The following is a 20,044-nucleotide window of genomic DNA, read 5'->3' as shown; positions in this document are numbered from 1 at the left end:
AACTATTTAAACCAGTCAGGCAATATGAGTATGGGCTCTTTGCCAGGCCTTAGAAATAACCTTGTCATATTGGCATGAATGTTACCACAGTATTTGTGAAAAGACAGATAGATACTCCATTTCTGCCATTTTGGAAAATGCCTACCTGGTCTTCTTTTCAGCTCATCAAACACAAAAAGTTATATGAATAACTTAGGTGTGAGCTTAAAGATTAGTATAGTTTGACTCCTGTTTTCCATAATTTAGGACTTCCTTTTATAAGATCCCCAACTTTGACCCACAACCAAACAAGTAAATGAACTCCACACAGTTCTAGTCACCCTGATTATGTCAGAAGTAGCTGTTTCCTGTATTATTCTTTTATGAAGATTTATCATAGTATTTGCATTTGGCTACTTCCCATTTTTATTAATTATACTCAATAAGTTTTCAAAGATGTGCTAAACATGGAAATCCACATTTATCTTGGAAAGTTTTTAGAAGGATGAGAGACATATTCCTATATTGTGGGTAGTGATGATGAAAAAGGGAGAGAAGATAGGGAGACAGGGAAAATCCTTTTTACTTAGTCAAAAAATTACTTAGTGTTATCTTCATTTTTAAGACACCATTTATTATAAAATTTCCCATTGAAATAATAACAACCTTTGGGAAAGAAAAAAAGGATAGTTGTCAAGTTTCTTTTGACATTGACTATAAGACATGTCAGAAATGTTAAATAGAAGAAAAGTTTATTTTATAATTCAGAAAATCGGTTACACAATTGACTACAGGAAAAGATACTCAAGGCATTGTACCAAAGGCTTTACGTACTTTGTCTCATTTATTTCCCACTGATTTCTGAGGTAGATTCTATTATTATCTGTTTATAGTAATAGTGATCTATTAGGTGATATGAGGTGATAACCAAGAGTGAATATTAGGTCTGGCATATGTTTCCTTAAATGTAATGGCTAAGATGTTAGCTTATATCTCTGACTTCAGTGCCTAGGTAATGAGTGGGAGTCTATACTGTCTCCAAATATTGCTTGAACTCTATTAGAGGCAAAGTGATGGTCAAGTGTGGGCTACTCACATTCAAAGCCCAGCTCTGTCACTTTTCCACATGTATGGTCTTAGGCAAATTGCTTAGCCTCCAAGCATTTTACTTTGTTCCCCTCCAAAATCTATTAAATATATCTGTCTCATATGTTTATCCTGAGGACAAAGGAATGAATGTATGTGAAATTCTTAAAATAGTGCCTAGCATATAGTAAAAGTTAGCTATTATTATTTAATAAGTGCAGTAGGTTAAGTGTTGTGCTAAAGGGGACAAAAAGTAGAGTAAAAAATAATAGAATAAATGCTATATTGGGTTATGTACCGTGGTGGAGGGAGAATAAGAAGCAAAGACAGTAGGTGCCAGTACATAAAGTATGTCGTCAGGAACCACAAGACACTCCGAGAGCATGGGACCTGGGCATGTAGGGAAGAACGGATCCTGCCTATGGGAGTATAGATTTTACCTGCAGCCAAAAACCAGACAGAGTGGTATAAAACTTTCAGAGTAGAGCATTGGGATGGTGATCACATTTATGTGTTAAATAGGTCAAGCTGGTCACAGAAGGATAGTTTGAAGGAAGGTAAGAGTTAACTAGGCAGAGAGCAGTGGGAAGGAAGGCCTTTGTGTAGGGGAGTGGACAATTCCATAAGACAAGGACTACATTTGAGGTGGACTCCAACGCGAATGAAGTTTGATAGGATACACAGAGTGAGGCGAACTCCTTGAGTGTAGCAATAATGTCTTTTCACTTACTTTGTAATTTGTAACTTCTTGGACCCAACAGCATGCATTGTTGTCCCGGACAGATTGCTGTTTTGTAAAGTCTGGGATCATCTCCAGGTTAGTGGTAACAGAAACTGTGTCTCTTATTTACAGTTTTCACCTTCACCAAGAAAATAGTAAGTCATCTCACTAACTTTGCTTTTTCCTACTATCGTCCTTCAGAAACTTATTTGAATACACATTATGCGCTTCCTTCATCATAGGTTGTCAGCACCAGCAACACGTTAATGGTGATTTTATGGCAAAGTTTTATTGCTAAGAATAAGGGCAACAGATCCTTTTTTCCTTCATATAGTTTCAGAAGATTCATTTCTCATTTCTATAGCCACTAAAAGGGGTAGTCAGTCTAAAACACAGTGACATTTTCATTGACTAAGTGCTTAGTTCCTGTAGGCTTGGAGCACCGTCCTTTTGATGTCAGGCAAAATCAGAATGATTTACTATTTGTTGTTGGCAATAGAATTTTAAGTTACGTATTTATGACTGGGATTGTGCGGAGTTATAAAATAAACACTGAATGCTTAATATAAATGTACATTTAATAAGTTTGAAATGTATTTTTTGAGACAATACAAACCCAGCATTGTGCTAGATGAGATGGGGAGCATGAGAACATAACGGTTAAAAGTTCCAGCTCTCTGGGGCGCCTGGGTGGTTCAGTCGGTTAAACATCTGACTTCGGCTCAGGTCATGATCTCACAGTTTGTGGGTTTGAGTCCCGCGGCGGGCTCTGTACTGACAGCTCAGAGCCTGGAGCCTGCTTCGGATTCTGTGTCACCCTCTCTTTCTGTACCGCCCCCCTCCACCCCCCCTTGCACTGTGTTTCTTTCTGTCTCTCAAAAATAAATGCACCTTAAAAAATTAAAAAAAAAAAGTGCCAGTTCTGGACTGACTACCTGCATTCAAATTCTGGCTTCAATACTTGTAAATGGTATGACCTTGGGCAAGTTACCAAACCTTTCCGGGGCTCAGTTTCTCATCTTTATTTATTTATGTATTTATGTATTTATGTATGTATGTATGTATTTATTTAAAAGTTTATTTATTTATTTTGAGAGAGAGAGAGAGAGAGAGAGCATGCAGGGGAGGGACAGAGAGAGAGAGAGAGGGAGAGAGAGAATCCCAAGCAGGGTCCACACTGTCAGCGCAGAGCCCAACACAGGGCTCCATCCCACCAACCCTGTGATCATGATCTGAGCTGAAATCAAGAATTGGCTGCTTTACCCAACTGGACCATCCACACACCCCATTTTCTCATCTTTAAAATGGCACTTGTATTAATATTTACTCATAGAGTTATTAATTTATCAGTTGTTTAATAAGCAGAGCATCCCCTTGTGGAGTACTTCATTGTGAATATTAAAAAAAGAAAAGTTAATTGAGGCCTCTGGTTGGCTTAGTCGGTTAAGCCTCCAACTCTTGATTTCAGCTCCGGTCATGACCTCATCAGGCTCTGCCCTGACAGCATGGAGCTGGATTGGGGTTCGCTCTTCCTCTCTGCCCCTCCCCCACTCATGTTCCCTCCGTCCCTCTCTCTCTCTGTCTCGCTCAAAAATAAACACATCAACATTAAACAAAAAAAAGTTAATAGTGTGACATCAGCATCTCCACACCACGTAAAACGAAAGTATGTAGGCTGCTCTAGTTCACAGAATAGGTGACCAGTCCTTCCTATACCAGACTAGATTCTCAGGAATGAGAATCTTTCTTCCCCTTGGCAGGGCTGAGAATTTTGAAAGTGGGGAGTAAACTGTGATAATAATCTTCAAACAGAAATCTAGATAGGCCGAAAGAAAAATATATTAGGGAGTGCTTTGAATTCTTAAAATACCATTTTTATGGATTCATCATATTATCATTCACCTCAATAAATATGAGTAATTGTAGTTATAATAATTAGCTAATTCTCACATTATTCCATTTTTATGTGTGTTTAAAAGCCATTTATAAAAGAAAGGGAACTAAAGAATGTTTTTCCACTTACTATCCAGTGGGATAAAAACTGGGGTCCTGCACAAGGTATAGCCTTTCAGATACAAATGGAATTTATCTAAGGAATTAGAATTTCAGTTGAAGCCTTTTGCTTGCCTGAGGGCTTAACAAGTCACTGGTTACTTCTTGGAGCAATCTTTCTACTCTGAATAACTCCAACTAATCTAAAAATACCTTTGTAAAATTATCAATGAAAATGCTAATTTGCCTCACCTTATGACTTAAAAAAACCCATAGAACCAGGAATTGTAAATTAGAAACACATGGGGGGATACATATAGGAATTTTGTAAATAAGAGAGGCCTAGTCTCTGACATCTCTAGTTAATCATAAATTGATTCTTCAAAGGGAGCCACTGGGAAAACAGTGTATTTCTTCTCAGCCCTGATGCTTTAATCCAGTAGCAATCATGAGTAGGAAAGGAAGAATGATAATTTATTCCCTTTGTCCTCAAAGACAAGGAGATGGATTCTCTGAAATAACTGCCCACAGATGGTCTAGGCTAAGGCATTAGCTGGATGACTAACTTTGGCCTGCCTGGATAAACAGGATACTCATGCTAGCCCACACTTTGGGTGGGCTTCCGCCCCAAGGCCAGCTATCAGATGCCTTAGTCACTACCACTGCTTAAGTAACCCGTATTCACTCTGGCTCAAATATTTTACTTAGGCTGTTCTAGAAAGATAGCTGTCTAGTGTTACATTAGTGTTCTCAAACACATGGGAAAATTCATCTACAGATCCCATAGTACACCTCAAGTTAAACATAGGCAAAGACCGCCATTGTGGAGGAAACCTAGAGGGGAAAGGTAAGACAGCTTCAATCAGAATGTTTTCGCCCCCAGTCCAGGGCCTAAGTGGGCGAAAAGCCCTGGAGTAGAAAGGGGAGGACCTGAATCAAATGGTGACTGTACCTGTCATTGATAGTGTCACCCTGGGAAAACTCATTATCCTCAGAGCTTGAGTTTCTTTACAATAAAATGGCAAAGCTGTGATCATCCTGGAAGGATTGGTGGGCAGATTCAATGAGAAAATGTATCTGAAGGTGTCAAACAGTTCCTGGGACATGATAGGTGCTTCAAAAAGTAAATTTGAATCTGAAGAATTCTTTCCTCATTTTTATTTTCTTGGTTGGCTTTTTTGAACTATAAATCTTTTGAGCTGCCTGTGAGAGGGAAACCTGTTTTTTTTTTTTTTTTTTTTTTTTTTTTTTATCCTCCATGGAGGACAGGAGAAAGAAGATTCAGATGAAGAGAAAGGAGACAAGGTGGTCCAGGAAGATGAGGAAAATGTCAAAGCAAAATGTGCTGATAAAACAAAATTTGGGAATATAAAATGATGCCTTAACATGTTGCAAGGTTTTAGGATATAAGAGGACAAGTATCTTTCTTACTGTAAAGATCGCAAAGAGCAAAACGAGTAAGAAACTCTTTTGAACCATCTTGAGCTTTAGAAGCAATGATATTTCTAAAATGTTCATTAAGTAGTGCACTGAGACTATCCACCTCTTCTGTCAAGGCTGTTAGCCAAGGAAAGGTCTCTATGTGAAACAATGATCACAAAGTGAAAGGGTTCTTCTCCCATGACCTTTGAAATAAGAGGGTCGCTATCTGAGAAAGGAGGATCTGTAACTGGGCCATGACCTCTTTCCTATGATTTGTCACAATGCGGACAGCAGCCTTCATATCCTATACATGATTCCAGGGAGAGAAGAATGACATCTTATTGAGTGGAGGATATGACCAAACACAGTGTTAAGTTTGCTGCCCACATGTTTAGGGGATGCCCCTTGCTCTCAGGATTGTTTCACATTCTCACTGACTCTACAGAACAGTAGGAGATCGGCCATCTGTTCTTGGCTAATACCAATATTATTTCCTTATTATTTACAACTCACTCATGTGCTATCACTATTCTTCTTTACTTTGAAACCACACTCTGCCTCTTTTCATATTGTTATCATCATACAAAGCAAATATTAAAAATTGAAACGCGGATACCTATACATAATTTATTTAGGTTTCTTGAAATCAATAAAATTCCTGATACTTGCATTAGTCATTGATTTCCAAACTCTTTTTTACTCCTTCTCTTTTTGTTTATCAGTAGAACCTGTCTTTCCAAACTCTATTCATAACAGATGAAAGAGGTCTACCTTGATTGGCCAAGTTTAGGGAGAAGAACCCCTTTCATCATCTCTTGCCAGCCACCAAGTCACCTTTGGAGTTGAGGCTAAGAAACCATTGTTTTAGCCATGTATTACCACAGAAGCACAATTAAGTTAAAAAAAAAAGTTTTGCTATCATTATCTCTAATAGCTCAGAGAATCAGAGAATTCTAGAACAGTAAGAGGATTGAGACAGAATCTGGTGTAAATTTCTTATGTAAAGAAAAGGGAAAGAGGATTTCTAGATCGAGGTTGTACCGTCTGGTAGTGGTAAAGCCAGACTAAGTCCCTGGTGTCCCATCTCTGGGTAAAATGATCTTCTGTTGTGGTAGTTCACAAGTCACCAGGCCTCTCCTTTCTTTGGGGCTGTTTCTGGCTATGTACTCCCTCTGAATTCTGTGTCAGACAAGCACTTCTGAGATTTTGAAAAATATCTTTGCATACTCAACCATGATTTCAAAAAGGAAACTGCAGCTTTACTTCAATGGGAAAAGCCACAGAGGGTCACCCAAAGGCCAGTTCTTGTCACCTGTTTCCTTGGCCACATACTTCTAACTTCCTACCTCCCAACTCCTTTCCCCAGAAAAGTAAAAATCAAAAAGTGCAGGGCCTTAGCTCAACCCTCTACTATTTGCCACAGTGAGCAGGTCTTTCTCAGATTAACAGTTGTTACACGGGCAGGTAAAGGGTGATTGATCTAAAAGTAAAATTTAATCAATAGTGTGTTTTACAATTTTTAGGTTAGAAAAACAGAGTATTAATATATCCTAGATATCTGGAGCAAAGTCATGCATTCCTCAAGATGGGTATAGTTGGAGAAAATAGAGAAAAAGGTGACTCTGGGAGGGACTACTATATATTTTTTTCTAGAACACTCTTGGAGCACCTGGGTGGCTCAGGCAGTTGAGCATCCAACTCTTGATTTTGGCTCAGATCATAATCCCAGGGTTATGGGATCAAGCCTTGCATCGGGCTTTGTGCTGAGCATAGAGCCTGCTTTTAAGATTCTCTCTCTCTCTCTCTCTGCCCCTTTCCCCTTGTGCTGCTCTCTCTCTCTCTCTCTCTCTCTCTCTCTCAAAAAGGAAAAAAAAACATCATATGACAATCTTTATTTCTGCTATGATCTATGGGCATTTACTTCCTTACTAATAATACCTCCAGCCCCAGGCCTCATTTAAATGCAGATGTAAGTGTTGCTTGTCATTCTGGAAACACAGTGGGCATTTAGGTAGATCAGAAATTTCCGAACTTCAGAAACTCACGCTCAATTATCTGCCACTAAAATGCTGAAAAGTTAGAGTTCTGGGAAAAATTGTAAAATAATTTTGTATATATACCTATATGTGTGTATGTGTGTGTGTGTGTGTGTGTGTGAGTGTGTGTGTGTGTGTGTGTGTGTGTGTTTGAATCAAATCAGAAGAAGACAGAGCAAGAAAACCTGTAATATTTGATTTTCTGAGGCAAAAATATATCCTTATGGTTCTTGCCCTCCTGGGTGTCACATGACTAGCTACATGAGTAATTTGCTTTAGATCTTATTTCACTTAAAAAAAAATTAATAGTGACACCCATTCTCCCTCCCCCAAATTATTATTGTTAATAACCAAGTACATTCTACCATGTTCTTCAATAGGAATTTGTAGGTAACAGTGTTCATGCATTCAGCCTGAATGGGCACTCCTTCCTAAGGTTTAAGAAAACATGAAAACCACAAAGAATGTTTGCAATTATTTTCTCTTGGTTGGCGGAACAGATGCCTTTCCTCAAGGAAAATGCCTTAGGCCAAAACAAAGCCATATTCATTCAAAATATATTGTCCAGTAATTGTGCAGACTCTGGATTACATAAAATTGACTTTCAATGCAAGGGCCCCACTTTTCTAGGAAAGGTTTATAAGCAAAATGGAGCAGGAAGACAGGCAGAGGATAAAGTGTTAAAAGAATCAACTATGCCAAGGGCAAGGGCAGTGCAAGGAACAACAATGCAAGTACATTGAAAGGAAACCAGTTGATGTGAACGTGATTTTGTCTAGGGGTCATGCAGGAGCACCTGGCTGGCTTTATTTATAAGGTGATTGTCAAATCAATCTGTAGAATATGGATGAGGTGAAACGCAGAGGTAGAGTATTATTCTAGATCATCTGTAACTTTTCAAATACAACCTTCATGGTGAAATTCCAGGGAGAATGTAAGTGACTCCAATAAAGAAAACTGTCAGTCAGTCAAGAGTGTTTATTTATTATCCCCCTGAGCCAGGCACTGTTCTAGCCAATATGAAATGATACAAAATAAAGAGTAGTCATCACCCTTATAATCTCATGAGAGCAAGTGGATTAAATCCGCAGACACACACACACACACACACACACACACACACACACACACACTCTATGTGGGTGGTCAAGAAATGTCAACTATAGGGACATTTAACAGCCTCATTTAGAAAAATCCTGATTAGAAAATTAACTTACAAAGTTAGAAGGCTTAATTACAAATTAGTAATTAGTTTTATTACAAATAGATGAAAACACACTCATAAAGCGTATCTTTTATATAACAAGTCTCATTATGTTATTAAAATTGGGAACACCCCTCCCCCCCAAATCTACAAAGTAGTTTTGGAACATATTTGTCATGCAAATATGGATTCACTGTCATGTTGGGGAGCTGCTGAAGTGCATAAAGTAACAAGCCTTGTGTCTGCTACCCTGTAAATTCTTTCAAGTCAGAGAATGGGCCTTGTATATTTGCCTTGATATCTTGTACTGTGAAGACAGAAGTGGTAAAGAAATAAGAATGAATGAATGAATGAATGAATGAATGGGATAGGTGAGTAAAGAGGAATTGAGCTTATTTGAATTTTAAGAAGCAAAAAAAAAAAAAAGAGGACCAGGATATTGCAGAGAGGTCAAGTTGGTGGGTCTCAGTGGGTGTCCAAATACAGGGAGAGGGCTTGGCCTTTTCAGCATGACTGAGGAAGGTCAGCTCCTGGTTTGGTCCTATCGGTGAACGTGCCTTTCTCAAGCATCCCTGGATCCTTTTAAAGGGCAGCTCTCCTCCACCCTGGGTAGATGGCCTTGCAAGGCCAGAAAGGGTCTCCTGAAAAAGAGCCATTTGAGACTCCACGCATATTTCAGCATGTACCTTAAGGCTATATCCTTTCTTCCATCCTCCCCCCCCCCCCCCCCCCCCCCCCCCCCCCGTGGAACACCATACCTGGCCAAATTGTTTGCATGGACTTAATTTAACAAGAGGCAGGGTGCCATTTGTGATGATTTGCTTGCCACGGGACTCTCTTGATATTAATTTAATGAAGTTCAACTAGTATGCAAACTTCCGGAGAACAGAAACTTTCTTGTGTTTTCACTACCGCCGCCCCAGCTCCTAGAACAGTGCCTGACACAGTAGGCGGTCAACAAATAACAGTGTTTGCGAAATGAATGAATGTTGCTGTTAATGTGCTGGCTGTTTGTCTTTACTTTTCTTCTCTCCATCTCGCTTCAGAGAGCTGGCAACTGAAGGGAAATCTTTGAAATCTAATTTCCCTTCTTTCTCCGGTCCAGAAACTCTGGCCAAGCCTTTGGTTACGGGGATCCCCTCGGAAATTAATGACGAGTCACGACCACGGGGGGCGGGGGACGAGGGAGAGTTGCAGGAAGTTCTTCTGCACTCAGTTTTGCGTCTGCAGTACCCTCCGCCACCCATCTTGCTCTTTATTTGGGGCTAGGGGTGTCCCGGGGGAAGGAAACCAGGGGCCGCTCCGGCTGCATTCCTCGCCTGGGCCGTTTAGGTCCTGTCTGCAGCGAGCCCCGCAGCACCCCCTGTCTGTGCCAGCACCTGTTGGACCGCCAGTTGGCGGCCCGAGTCGGCGCGAGCGGACGCGGCCCGGGGCTGCCCCTCCCGGAGGCGCCGACCCTCGCCCGCCCCTGCGGCCGCCCGCGGGAGAGCGGCTCAGCCTCCCCCGCTCGCCAGCCGCGCGCTCCGCCCGGGCTCTGCCCACGGCCCCCTCCTCCCGACTGCCGCCGGCTGGGGGAAGGTAGAGAAGGGGAGGGGACAAGCCGGAGCCTTGGGCCGCCGGCCTTCTCTCTCTACCCCGTGCCGAGACGCCGCGCGGAGCCCCGAGGTTTGCGCGGAGCCCGAGGCGTGGGGGGAGGGGACCGGGTACGACTGGAGCCCCGCGGTGACCCCGAGCTGCCGAATTTCCCTTGGCTTCGAGGAGCGGGGGACGCACCCAAACAAGGTGAACTTTGGTCGCGGAAAACTCCAGCCAGGTGCCGGGATCCGTGCTGCTGCGGCGGTCGGGACCGGGCGCAGGCTGCGCGCCGGGCTGGGGAGCGGGAGCCCAGCGGCCTCCCTCCGCCGGCGCCCGGGGCGGCCTCGGCCCGGAGCCCCCCGGCCTCGCTCCGGCTCCGCGGCCCCGGGGACCCGCCGCGGCGCCCTAGCCTTGTTTCTTCCCCCTCCCCCTTCGGGGGTGGGGGTGGGGCGGGGGAGAGGGGCGCCCGGAGAGCGCATCTATTGGCAGCTTTGTTATTGATCAGAAACTGCTCGCCGCCGACTTGGCTTCGGGCTGGCTTCGCTCGACCCTTGAGTTTTCGCCTCTGTCCTGTCCCCCGAACTGACAGGTGCTCCCAGCAACTTGCTGGTGACTTCTCGCCGCTCCCCCGGCTCCCCCGCGTCCCCACCCCCTCTTTCCTCCCTCGCCTTCACCCCCACCCCCACCACTTCGGCACAGCTCAGGATTTGTTTAAACCTTGGGAAACTGGTTCAGGTCCAGGTTTTGCTTTGATCCTTTTCAAAAACTGGAGACACAGAAGAGGACTCTAGGAAAAAGTTTTGGATGGGATTATGTGGAAACTACCCTGCGATTCCTTGCTGCCAGAGCAGGCTCGGCGCTTCCACCCCAGTGCAGCCTTCCCCTGGCGGTGGTGAAAGAGACTCAGGAGTAGCTGCTTCCAAAGTGCCCGCCGTGAGTGAGTTCTCGCCCCAGTCAGCCAAATGCTCCTCTTCGGGCTTCTCCTGCTGACATCTGCCCTGGCCGGCCAGAGACACGGGACTCAGGCTGAGTCCAACCTGAGTAGTAAATTCCAGTACTCCAGCAACAAGGAACAGAACGGTGAGTCTTTTCCCCCCTTCTCCCCCTTCTTGTTTCTCGCTGTATGTGTTACGTTGGCATTGTGCGTTAGTGTGTGATGTACACCAGCCTGCGAGGGTATTATCGTCTCTCCATGCAAACACGCGCTGCGTTCATTGGCATGGACTTGAGGAGGTTACGTGCAGTTTGCAGCTTCGGGAGCTGCCACAAAGCTGTAACAGGGCAACGTGAGTGCCACTGCTGGCTCAGTTAGAGAGGACATTCTGGGAGCGATTGTGAACGTCAGTTCAAACGCACATTGCAGAACCTTTCATTGCCAGAGTTATAAGTTCAAGAACTGCCTCTAAAAATGAGTCCAAAATGAATGAGTCTTGGCATGTTTGACTTTACTCAGCTTTTCTTTTTCATGGGGAGGGGGATGTTTGAGGAAATCTATCAGCTGCATTAATTGAAGCACTCAAAGTGGAAAGGCATCAGTTAATCAGTAAGTAGATAGGAAATACACAGGTCAAGAGGCTGCGTGGACGTTTTTGGGAGAGTTAAAAATGTATTTCTCTTGCGCTCTGTTTTTTTTTTTTTTTTTTTTTTTTTTTTAAATGTGCCTTTGTACTCTGAAGTCCTTACCTTTCTGGTGTGTGTTTTTATATGTGTCGGTGAATGACTGCTATTTTGTGTGTGCTGGAAACGACTTAATCCTGCATAGGAAATGAGAATTACTTTCAGCTTTCAAGTGTACCTGAAATGTTTAGAAAACTCTCAGATGCAAGTTCCCTTGGGCTGGGATTGCACAGAGCTGGAGAAAGGCTCCTTTCATAAAGCCAGGGCAGCGTCAGGGTGTGTAATTTGCTTAGCCTCTGAACCCCATATGATTTACATCATTCAATTTCTAAACTCTTTTTCTCTTGATCTACCATTATGAAGTCATTTTTGAGAATACTTTGTAAATAGAAATTTTATACTGCCCATGAAACCACAATGTTAATGTAGGCTGTCTAAAATTAGAATATTAAATACCCTGTTTACAAGTGGTGGCTCTTAACTTTACTTGAAAAGAAATGTGCATGTTTTTACTGCTTTGGATGCCATCTATTCAGAATGCAAGGATGCTGTCACTTTATTAACCAGGCGAAAGGAACACAAGCAGCGTACCTAGAAAATCAGAATGGTGTGTGCTCTGTTTTTAAGTCACAGCAACTTTTTCTTTATGTATTGGGGTGTTTTAAAACTTCAACTTTGCATTTAAACTCTCTGAAAGTGTTCATCTTTAAGAAAGCACAGAAAGTTTTAGAGTACAGGGATAGATTAAATAAGGATTCCTGGGATTTTTGTAGACATTGTTTGGTATTTGCTGTATGTGCAGTAAATATACATTATCACGTTTATCAGTCACTATTAATGTAGTTGCTTCTTACAACTTGCTAATGTGATGGCTCATGGCACCTGCAGGCTGCTTGAGCTGCTGATCAAAGGGCAGCCTAGGGATCTATCTCTAATCACAGGAGCTGCAGAGGACTGGGGGAAAGTGATCAAAGGAGCCCCAGCACCAGCTGTACCCTGGCAGGAAACAGATCAGACCAACCTTTGTTCTTTTTCATGTAAAATAAATGTCCAATTCAAAATATTGTTTCTTACTAGACAAGCTTCTCTAAAATGACAGTGCACAATATTCCTGGCTTCTGTCTTCTATTTTTTTATTGTTCCTGTGCCATTATCATTTCTCCTTCTGCTTCTGTTTTTATCAAGCCTGGCATCTGTCATCTTCCTGATTCCCTTTGCTACTTGTGCCTCTGATTGTCATTCTTTCTTGTGATCCGCCTACCATCACCTCTTTGTAATGGGCCCCAGACCTCTCCTGTGGTCGTTGGCCACTTTACTGAGTAGGTTCACACTCTCAGGAGAGGTGAGTTCATTAAGCCAGGCAGGCCACACACATTCTGTTGCCATCAGAGGCTGGGCCATTTCCATTCCTAAGTTGCATGATGCTAAAAATAGCCTGGCTGTTTCCTAATCTGTGGGTAGAGGATTGGGCTATGTTTAGCTCCTGGGAGGGTTGGCAGCAGGAAGTAACTAGAGGTAAGGGAACTACTCACCTTGTAGTTTTCAGCCTGAGAAGAAGTGGGACTATCCAGCACTAGGGGGCAATATAGAGCTATTTTCCTGCACATGCTCAGGTTGATTTTATGCTTTGAGGTTCCAAGATTTGAGGATAACAGGTAGGTGCCAAAGAAGCTCCACCTGGAATGTGAACACATTTGCTGGAACGTCTTCTTCTTCTTCTTCTTCTTCTTCTTCTTCTTCTTCTTCTTCTTCCTTTTTTAATGGGGGGGGGTGTTCCAATTTTCAATTCCCTTATGTTGGTATTTTTTGCCCTAATAGTGATTTATGGTTGATTTTTGATTGCCCTCTTGCTATTCTCAATTTTGATGATTGCCCAGTTCTGGAAGTACAGACCCTTCTGGAGATGCCACATAGAAATGTCATTGGTCCATTGTGTGCATTGCATCATTTTGTGAAAGGTCTTCTAAGTGCCCAGTGTCCAAATCGATCTATTTATTATGACTATAGTAACTCATTCTTGCTTTCAAAGACCTTTCCCCAATGATACTATCTTTTCTTCAGTATTCTAAAGTCTCAAATGTTGACACAATCAGATCCCCAGGACTGCGTCATTTCAGTATTGACTTAGTGTCCCAAGAGGTGTTGTAAATAAATGGAAATTGATGGCTGTAGCCAATGCTAGATATTTGGATTTAGAGTGAATCATATTCAGGTGCTTCAAAATTAGTTTTGAGGGATTGGTGTCATTTACCCTGTTATTATGACTTACCTGGCTTTTGACTTAATGCCATTTGCAATTCTTGCCACTTTGCTGTCAGAATAGTTTTATCCTCCAATATTATGAGTTACCTTTGTGTCCTTCATCTTGAACCTGACTTCTAACTGTGAAGTCTCACATATAAACCAAGGGTCTCCAGATGTAACGTAAAGGACATAAAAGATAAGAACACTGACTTATATAGGGTTCCTGGCCTATACTTCTTGAATGACCACAGGAAAAATTACTAATATCTGTATGCACTCACTTAGAAGAGAATACCTACTCTGAAATTGACAAGTTCTGGGCTGGTTCTCCTGAGTTGTAGCAGAAGGGATCATATACATCAAAAAACGAAAAGAACCAAAGCTTACTTTGTCTATAGCATGTAGCCCCAAATAGACACCAATCACAAAGTTGTTGATGAAGTAAGGCCTCACCCACTTTGTGTCATTGGTAAGTGATTTTAATTCATCCATAGATCTGAAATGTGCTTATTGTTCTCATTTCCTTTAACCATTTTGAGTATAGATTTGGAATATGCCTCTATTAGGGTTATCCCTGTGAAAATCATTTATTGTATGTGCTCTTTTCCACAAGAACTTTTGTGGCCTGTGGGGCTATTTACTCTGCAGACAGGTGGTTATCTAGTGATGCCTATCTGAGTACATGTATCTTATGCTTGTGGCTTCTCTGTCTCTCTCTCTGTCTCTCTCTTTTTTTTAATGCCAACTTGCTCCTCTTCCTGCCATGTGCCTGTGTCTAACAAAGTTGTGTCCATTCCCCCTACCCTTTTAAGGGTACCCTTCAAAGCTCAATTTTACTGAAAATAGATAATCACCATCCCTAGAATGGTGTCCAAGAGTAAATAGTCTCTGACTGAGTGCTAAAGGGACTTCCTGTGAGTTAGTCTATAAGTTGTAGTGCATGACCTTCGTGACATTTATTTTTGTTGTTTAGAGGCTTTTTTTTTAAAGAACTTCCTCCTTGTTCTCTGCTCTGTTTGAGATTGTTGAGGAAGTTGAAGAAGTAAAGTGTCATTATGTAATGATGAATATTGTTTTTCACAATAGATGACCAAAAAAGGCCCATTCTATTTTTTGGGTAACGTTTCCCTCCTACCAACTGTTATCTTTTACACTTAATGTGATATATTTTATATTTACCTCTAAAAGGTGACCAAGTCTGTAGTAGGCTGTACATAGTTGTGAATAGACACCAGGATCTGACCCTAAATATTCCCCAGTGGTGGCGTTTTAGAGAACTCCATCTTGGACACCAAAATCTTAGCTTTGTCCATTCTTATTTCGGCCTTCCTGACACTTATTTTTTTTACAGATCTTCTTTATATTCTTTTCCACTTCATGTTTTTTCAGCCTTTATAGTGCCAGAATTCTGCTGTATGTACAAACGTGCACATTTGTTGTAGAAATAGAATTCTAATCATAATGTGATGAGTGTTAAGTAAATAGTAATTGAATCAGTGCATTCATCATGTCCATACTCCCCCACCCCCATAAAAAAATGTTTCCAGAATTGCTAAAATTTTCCTCATGGGTTTCTATTGGTGTTAGCTCAAGTGGTAGAAGTCATAAAAGTCCCTTTATTTACTAGGTCTAGTTTTGATGTTTCTGGTTTTATTTGGAAGTACCACACGTAGCCAGAGTATCTCTATGCAATGCTGTATAATCTCTGTGTAACTCATATATGAAACAGTCTGTCTGTGATATTTTTCTCTACCACCTCTGCCAACTGTGGTGTGTGTGTGTGTGTGTGTGTGTGTGTGTGTGTGTGCATCTCTCTTATTTCATTTCCTAAGGACACCTCTAGTGGTTGATTTTTATTTGGGATGCACCAGCACCACCCCACAGATTGTTAAAATCTTGAAATATTCCTAACGGGCTGGGAAGGAGCCAGTGCTCCTCTTTTAGGACAAACTGACCATCTGTGAATCAGAAACGACAAGGTTAGTGTTTGATAGTTCAGGAATTCTAGGGTACTATTTCCACCCCTCTGGCCTCCTTCCTGATTGGTCGGTGTGCCTGCCCCGTTGATTATTATCCATTTTCACACTTTTAGCTACTCACAATTTCAGTCATATTGGAGTTCCAACACCTCTCTCTTCTGCTCTCTGCCTGGCAGCAGAGGCCAAGCTGAGGCGTGAAGGACCTTGAGTGAAGAAAGGAGATGGCCTTCTTAAAGCCTCTTTCTTGCAGCTTCTTTTGTTGTGCTGCCTCAAGGGTTGGGGGCTGGGAAGTGAGATGAGGCATAGGGATGTGGCCTACGATGGCACGGGATTGTATTCCTCAGTTGGTTGTCCTTATTTCTGTGGGCAGCACTGGTTAGGTGCATGTGTGTGGGTAGCCCCTTATTGGCATCTGAATTAAATGGATCACTTTCTCAGTGAGGTCTTTTCCTGACCACTTAATCTGAATTAGCCAGCCCTCACAATCACATCAAGGCTAACTAACTGCATAGTGCTTATTGTCACGTTTGGATATTCTTCTTGTTATTGAGTTAAGTCGTCGTCAGCGTACCCCGACCACCACCCCCAGAGTACACGAGTTCCCTGAGGGTATGGACCTTGTCTGACTTGCTCTCTTCAGGAGCTTGGAGCTTTAGCATCTGGAACAGGGGGTTGTATACAGTATGTGTTCAATAAATATTTGTTGCATGGTTCTGGATGTAGTGCCTTATTAGAGTAAGACTGTGGTGTTGGCTATAATATTAGGCCATCTTTGAAGATGTCTGTTGGTCTTGGAACTTGTACTTTGTTTTAGATTTTTCGTAGGAAGGTAAACTTGTTTATTTATTGGTTGTGATGGGATATGCCAATCAGAGTACTACTTTATAATCTTGGTAAATATACCATGTTACCTGGTGAGCATGTACCAAGCAAATGGGTAAGTTTCCTAGAACTGGTGCTAGTAACTTTCTTAAAAGTGCCATTGGTGTGCATACCTCTCTCTGTGTTTTCCAAAGATGGGGTGTTGTGTGATATGGACCAAGGATCTGAATAATGGTAAATTTTAGGTGGCTAGACGTGCCTCAAAAAAGCAGTGCGCTTTCCATCCTCTGCTTGTGGCTCACAGATAACTTGTGCGGGATGGACGTCAGCAATAAATATGGCATGTGGAATGTTAGGACTAGAAGGATCCTGAGAGGCTCTCCTCACCTATGTGTAAAGCGAGACTTGGAGAGCTGAAATGACGTCATCAAGGTCACTGTGGAGTGCAACAGTTTTAAACTGCTAATGTGGTGATATATTTTTGCTTGTGTAAAGAACCAACTAGGCAAATGGGATTCTCATTTTAACCTTCTGATGCATTGTGTAAAAGCCATTCTTTATTACTTTAGGGGGTTGCATGCTTTGTGGGTTGTGAAGGAAGATGGGACGCCCGTGGTCCTGCAACACAGCTTATAAGAACACTACGGAAAACAATGTGAAAGTAATCACATTGATTACATGTGACAGATAACTCTGGCTAATATCTATTACAGTATTTCTGTTGGGGTAGCAATCTGACAGTTTGGCAAATAACTTGAAATGCTATGTTTAGAATTGTTAATATTACATGTCGAGACTTTATTTTAAGCAGGTGTACCCGATCCATGGATGTTTATTTCAGTATTTTGGTTTATGAATTGATGATGAAGAGGATGGTTGACATTTGAATACTTGATTCCACAGGGAGGTTTTTTTTTTTAAACAATAATTTTGAGCATTTCGTTTAGGAGGATGTCTCCCTGGTACAAGTTCCATGGGAATGACTAAATAAGCATGGCTTAGTGGGTTCTAGAAAGCACAACCTGTTATTCTTTCGAATGAATTTAATGAGTGGCCTTCATTTTTATTTACATTATAATATATAGGATATTCTATGCCAAGGTTCAAATTTCTCTTGAATGTCAGCAACATCAGGAAATAAATTCATAGGTGCGGACTTGAATGGCCTGCCAAAAACAGGATTAAATGACCAAAATTCTGTTTGTAAATTTTCCAAATCTGAGAACAAAAGGAGCTACAAATGATAAAGAGGCGTCATACTAACGACATTTATCGTTAAAGTCAAGTTACTCAGAGTGATTTTGGGAGTAGCATTAGCTCGTTTCGTCTTTGACTTCACGAGAATGCATTTTTTTAAAATTTTTTTTTTTTTAACGTTTATTTACTTTTGAGACAGAGAGAGACAGAGCATGAATGGGGGAGGGTCAGAGAGAGAGGGAGACACAGAATCTGAAACAGGCTCCAGGCTCTGAGCTGTCAGCACAGAGCCTGACTCGGGGCTCGAACTCACAGACCGTGAGATCATGACCTGAGCCAAAGTCAGACACTTAACCGACTGAGCCACCCAGGTGCACCACGAGAATGCATTTTAAATCGAGCTGAGCCGATCCTGTTATCTGACTTCACGTTACGTTTCCTTTGCCATCTTCAAGCAGTTACTGCCCATCCTCTGGTGACTGAACGGTTTCTTCCCTGGATATTTGGCTTTTGTCTAAGCCAAACCATCTTTGCCAGGCCGGCTTCGCTAATTTTGCTTTCTTGGTGTTACGCTTTATTATTCTTTTACTTTCAAGCTATGATTTTTTTTTGTACTGGGCTTTTACCCTATCGGATAGTAGTTGAGCCATTTTTCAATCAAATGAGGTGTGTGTATTAGGTTGTTGCAGGGAGTGGAGAATGGAGGGCCTGTTTTTCTGAGGGAAACCAACATCCCCAAACAGCATGAGGCACATTGATGGTAAAGGCAAGGATATAGATTTGTACTATTACTGGTCACTGCGTCCTGGCAAGACCGCCGTGAGAGCTCTCAGGAGAGACACAGGGAGTGCAGTATTTGGATGTGTTTTTTTGTGGGTCGGTAGATGGGTCTAAAGATCTCCCAGTGGGTCTCTGGTTTTGTAATGCTTAATAATGACACCCGAAGAGTGCCTGTTAGTTGCCACACTTGGGCTCAATGTCTGTAGACAGTAGACAGCTTATCTTTATAATCTCCCCGTAGGGTATGAATGGGAAAAACACCAAGGCTTCGCTAGCTAAGTAGCTTAGCCAAGGGCTCAGAGCTGGTAAATGTTTGGACCTAGGTCTGACTCCAAGCCAGGACGGAGTCACATGCTTCTTCCTTCCTGAGTTAAATGGTCTAACGTTTTATTAGAACATTGTTTTTATTCAGCACATATTCATAAGCATCTGCTCTTGGCGAAGCTCTGCACTAGGTGCTGGACCCACAAAGAAGAAGATGCGGTTCTGCCCTTGAGGAGGTCTGTCCAAGAAGGATGACCGGTCCTTCCTTTGTCTCACGGTCTGTGGCGCTGTGCTCGACGTGCTATGGGAACACAGAATGCTTTATTTCACTTCAAAAATCCTCCTTTGATGGATGAAGCGATTGATTGTGCCTGGAAGAGACGTGCAGGGAGAGAAGTTCCCACAGGGGACGTGACATATTTTGAAGTGGGTTTGAGAGAGGAAAAGAGGAAAACGTTCTAGGTGGAGGGAATAGCGTCTGCGAAAGAATACAGACCTGAGAAGGCATATCATGTGCGGGAGGCAGGAAGAATCTAGTGTTGTAAATATGAGTAGAGGCAAGAAAAAAGTGGAAAGGTGTCCTGGATGGCTGCATTCAAAGGCCCTGAGGCTGTTTGCAGTGTGCTTCCTGCAGAGTTTGCACTGAACAAACCACGTAAAAGAAAAAGTGGTCTCGCAGTTTCAGGGTTAGTTATTTTCTGTCACTTTCTGAGCAGACAGTGGAGTAGCAACGTTCTACTTTGGCGTGGGTAGTTGACTGCTTCTTGGTGGAACTTTCTCCCAGTCATTAGACAACGTTCGGATGTTTGGACTTGGATAGAAGGGCAGCCTGTATAGCCTCCGTTACACTCAAATAAAGTAAGCCTGTGTCCACACTACTCTCTATTGCCTTCCTTCTGTAAACAAAGAACTATTTTCATACTTCATTCACAAAATGGATGGCATGCGGAATGAGGCTGGGTGAGGGATCAGGAGATTGTGGTAAAAGGTAGACAGCTTCCAGCCCACCGAATTAGTGTAATGAAGCTATTACGTTGCAGGAAGCAAAGAAAACAGCCTTAACGCTTTTCAGGGAAAGGCTCTCAAGTTTTGTGGAAAATTAATTCCCGTGAGTGTCCTCTACCTT

The 20,044-nt window shown here is 42.3% G+C and overlaps 1 protein-coding gene across 5 annotated transcripts in view; it reads left to right on the top strand.

Moving 5' to 3' along the window:
- The first annotated feature begins 10,822 nt into the window (after nucleotides 1–10,822).
- Nucleotides 10,823–20,044, top strand: part of PDGFC (platelet derived growth factor C) — a 203,451-nt gene continuing 194,229 nt past the window's right edge. The window contains exon 1 of one of the 5 annotated variants that reach the window (XM_049632343.1): nucleotides 10,823–11,095. In XM_049632343.1, the coding sequence (XP_049488300.1) occupies nucleotides 10,978–11,095 (118 nt within the window). In that variant the 5' untranslated portion in view covers nucleotides 10,823–10,977. The remainder of the gene's footprint in view (nucleotides 11,096–20,044) is intronic. The other 4 variants (XM_049632345.1, XM_049632346.1, XM_049632347.1 and 1 more) reach the window with 4 other exon arrangements.

The sequence above is a fragment of the Panthera uncia genome, chromosome B1 (genome assembly GCF_023721935.1).
Source record: "Panthera uncia isolate 11264 chromosome B1, Puncia_PCG_1.0, whole genome shotgun sequence".
NCBI classification, from domain to species: domain Eukaryota; kingdom Metazoa; phylum Chordata; class Mammalia; order Carnivora; family Felidae; genus Panthera; species Panthera uncia.
The sequence above is the reverse complement of the archived record's forward strand: the minus strand, read 5'-3'. Positions and strand labels throughout refer to the sequence as shown.